The sequence below is a fragment of the Pieris napi genome, chromosome 4 (genome assembly GCF_905475465.1).
Source record: "Pieris napi chromosome 4, ilPieNapi1.2, whole genome shotgun sequence".
NCBI lineage: Eukaryota > Metazoa > Arthropoda > Insecta > Lepidoptera > Pieridae > Pieris > Pieris napi.
This window is the reverse complement of record NC_062237.1, coordinates 3,588,481-3,592,515: the sequence shown is the minus strand read 5'-3', so window position 1 is coordinate 3,592,515 and position 4,035 is coordinate 3,588,481. Positions and strand designations below refer to the sequence as shown.

Below are 4,035 nucleotides of genomic sequence, written 5' to 3'. Positions count from 1 at the left end.
CCCGAGTCTCTGAGGCGACGTCGGGATTGGCTAGAACAGTAGTACGTACGAAGTCAAACCCCACCGGTATTCAAAGCCGCACCGAGGTACTTTGGTTACTGCACGGGTGTTCTCAAACGAACATCTAAACGTATAATCCTGTGCAGGCCTGAGTCTCTGAGGTGTCGTGGGGGTTGGCATCAACAGTGGTCCTTCGAGCGCCGGATCCTGCAACGGTTGTCAACAAGAAGTGAATACTGCGAAAAGAAAATGCCAGTCACAAGGTCACAGAACGGGATGCAGCGAGGGGAATCGACGACGACTGTTACCTCCGCCACTACGTCCGAAGTCCGGACCACAGGCGAAGAGATAACGATAGAGCAGTCTACGTCGACGAGCGCAGCCAGCCAGCCAGATCAAGCATTGACTCTGGCACCAGCGGGTTCCACCCGGCGGGCCGCATCGAGAGCCGTATCCAGAGCCAGCTCAAGAAGACAAGCCGAGGCCAGAGAAGAGCTGGCTCGCTGCGAGCTGCGGGAAGCGCAGGCAGCAGCACGCCTGGCCAGATTACGATTAGAAGCAGAAACGGAAGAGGAAGACTCCTTTATAGAAGACGTCAACGATAACCATGAAGAAAAGGTGGCAAACTGGATGCGCTCATCGGCACAAAGGCCAGAAGAAATAGAAACAAAGAGCGACATTCGAGCAATAGCTGACGCAATAAAGGAAGCCATGACGACACATGTAGCGCCGCAACCGAAGTACATTCAAGAGCTGCCGATATTTGAAGGCGACAGCTCCGAATGGACGGCGTTTCGAGTCGTATATGAAGACACATCTCCGATGTTCTCTGGCATTCAGAATATGGCGCGGCTACGTAAAGCGATTAAAGGCACAGCGAGAGAAAGCATTAAGAGCCTCTTGTACTCAGAGGCGATGCCAGAAGAAGTTATTAACGCTTTACGCCGAAGATTTGGTAGACCCGACGCGCTGGTGCTAGCAGAACTGGAGAAATTAAAGGCGCTTCCCAGAACGACGGAAAATCCCAGGGACATATGCGTCTTCGCTAGCCAAATAAATAACAGCGTGGCCGCCATAAAGGGATTGAAGAGACCGCAATACCTCTACTCGCCTGAAATCGTGAAACTTATAATAGAGAAGATGCCTCCAATTCTCAGATTCAGATGGTATGATTTCACGGCTGCGAGGGAAGAGGAATCGTTCAGTGATATTCAAACGATAAGCAACTTCCTCAATTTAGAAGCGGACAAATGCGGCGCATTCGCGGTACTCGAAGACAGCAAAAGCGTACGACCGAGCGCAGCGATAAGAAGGCCAGTGAAGCAAGTTACGTATAATATCGCTGAAAGGAGTAGACCTGAAGAAATCAAGTGCCCAGACTGTGAAGGTACACATAAACTGAAAGACTGCCAAAGATTCCTAAAAGCGGCAGTCAACGAGAGATGGGAAACAGTTAAGAGGCTTAAGGTCTGCTTCAAGTGCCTCGCTGGGAAGCACCGGAAAGAAACATGCCGAAGACCACCGTGCAAGTTGTGTCGAAGATGGCACCATAGCCTACTACATGTGTCGTCGGAGAGCGAACGATGTCAGGAAGAGGCAGCGCCCGAGACAGCGACGGTCAATACAATAAGCACACCGAAAGCTATTCTTAAGATGCTCAAGGTGGAGATATACGGACCGGCTGGGAGCAAACAAGTACTGGCGCTGCTAGATGAAGGCTCAACGGTGACACTGCTTGACGAAAACGTGGCTTCGAGCATCGGCATCAAGGGTCCTCGTGAAGCCCTGAATATAGAAACTATCGGCGGAGGGCAGATGAAAAATCACGACTCCATGATTTTAGATATCGAACTGAAAGGGATCAAGGAAAGCGAGAAGAGCACACTTAAGCGGGCAAGAACTATCAAGGAGCTCAAATTAACCCCACAACTCGTAGAAAAAAACCAACTAAAGAAGTGTCATCACTTGCGGGGCTTACTACAAGACGTGTGCTACGAAGCTGAGGCGCCGAAGCTGCTCATTGGCCAAGACAATTGGGAGTACATTGTCTCGTTACAAATACGGCGTGGAAAGCCAGGGCAGCCGGTGGCGTCACGAACAAAGTTAGGGTGGGTTCTCCATGGCTCCGACAGCAGCGGCGTGTCTCCGATAAATTATGTAAACACATGTGCACACGTAAGCGTCGTCGAAGATACAATAGTTCAGCCGAAGAAGCCTTCAACGGATATCGAACAGCGAGCACTGGACATATTGGAAAGAACCAGCCGACAGTTGGAAGACGGCAGATACGAGGTCGGACTGTTGTGGAAAAAGGAAGACATACAACTTCCAAACAATTACGCAGCAGCTTTCAACAGATCTCAAAGAATAGAAGAAAAACTACATAAGGACGCTAAATTAAAAAATGAACATAGCGCGCCGATAGGTCTGTTGAAAAGCAACTACGCCCAAGAAGCACCAGCCGACTACACATCTAACGAAAAATGGTGCCTGCCTAACTTCCCAGTGGTTCACCCTCTGAATGAGAAGCTAGGAATTGTCGTTGCGGCCAAAGACAATGGAGTCAGCCTCAAAGACGTTATGCTGTCCGGCCCGGACTTACTGCAGTCAATATTTGGAGTGCTACTGCGATTCCGTCAAGGTCCCGTATCAATAGCGGCCGATACCAAACAAATGTTTCTGCAGGGGAAAATATTATGTGAAGAAGATAGAAATAGTCTCAGATACCTTTGGCGAAAAGACAAGGAAGCGCTAGTGAAGGATTACAGAATGTTATCACTGGTTTTTGAAGCTGCGTCGTCGCCTTGCACTGCGATTTATATAAAAATTAAGAACACAAAGGCCTTCTTACATAAATATGAAGAAGCGGCGCAAGCAATAGAGCGGAAGCACTATATGCATGATCATTTGCATAGCTTCCACAGCCACAGCGACGATTACCAACGAGTAATACAACAAGTCGACTTGATCCATAAGAAGGCACACTGCGAGTTACGAGGATGGGCGTCGAACAAAATAGAGATCGTTGAAGACGACACCGAAGCGCGGAAGAGCTACCTAGAACAAATCGATAGAAAACAAGACATCCAGCTGCCGCGATGTATGACAACATTCTGCACTGAGGGGGAGCTGCATACTTTCACTGACGCAAGGGAGACGTCGTATGCAGCCGAAGTATATATCTCTATGCCAAGGCTTGAACTGCAGGCAGCCTTGTTGGAAGCAGAACACATAGTCAATTCTAGACTAATAACGAACCTAGCTTATAATTTGGAAGAGGAGGCGCTAACCAGTAACCTTACCCCTAATCACTTTCTCACTGGGCGATCCGGTGGAGCTGCGCGCATAAGGCATTTTCCTGACGCAAAACTGGTGGGCAGAGAAGATTGGAAGACCGTCCAACGACTCTCTGATCACTTTTGGAGGAGATGGCTACGGGAGAACTTGCCCACGCTACTGTCCAGGAAAACGACGGGAAGGCGAGCAGCTGCAGCCAGGCGACGTGGTTCTTATTTTGGATCGCACGTTACCATGAACTTGGCCGAGGGGAATCATCGAAACCACGTACCCCGGGCCCGACGGAAGAACCAGGATCGTGGACGTCGCAACCAAAGGAGGAGTGATGCGAAGACCATCGTCGAGTATCGTGATCATGGTGCCTGCGAAGTCGCCGTGCAGGAATAACGGTGCTACGCACGAGGGGGAGAATGTTGGCGACTCATATGTATAAATAGGAATAGATTATTATAAGTTAGTGTTAGTGACTATATATACAATATAAATTAAGTAGATATGAGCTATAAGAAAAATAAGAATATTGTTAGTAGCTCATAAGTAGAAATTAAGTATATATAAATAAGTTAGGTAAAAATATGTTAAGAAAAATATAGTTAAATTAATTAATTATATGCTTCGCCGAATAAAAGGGTCGCGTAGCTCTCGTCGCGGTATACGCGCACAGATGGCTGTAAGCGCAGCTCTCGTCGCGGTATACTGTCGATGTACTTAAGCTCGGCGAGATCTACGCAAAATCCT

General features: G+C 48.4%; 1 protein-coding gene across 1 annotated transcript; it reads left to right on the top strand.

Annotated features, from left to right (window-relative positions):
• Positions 1-249: 249 nt before the first annotated feature.
• LOC125048880 lies at positions 250-3,684 on the top strand. The gene has a single exon (XM_047647835.1). The coding sequence runs from the start codon at positions 250-252 to the stop codon at positions 3,682-3,684; it is 3,435 nt and encodes a 1,144-aa protein (XP_047503791.1).
• The last annotated feature ends 351 nt before the right edge of the window (positions 3,685-4,035 follow it).

Bases quoted from the DNA above. Each gene is read 5' to 3' on its own strand.
- LOC125048880 (XM_047647835.1), top strand. From the start codon at position 250: ATGCCAGTCACAAGGTCACAGAACGGGATGCAGCGAGGGGAATCGACG.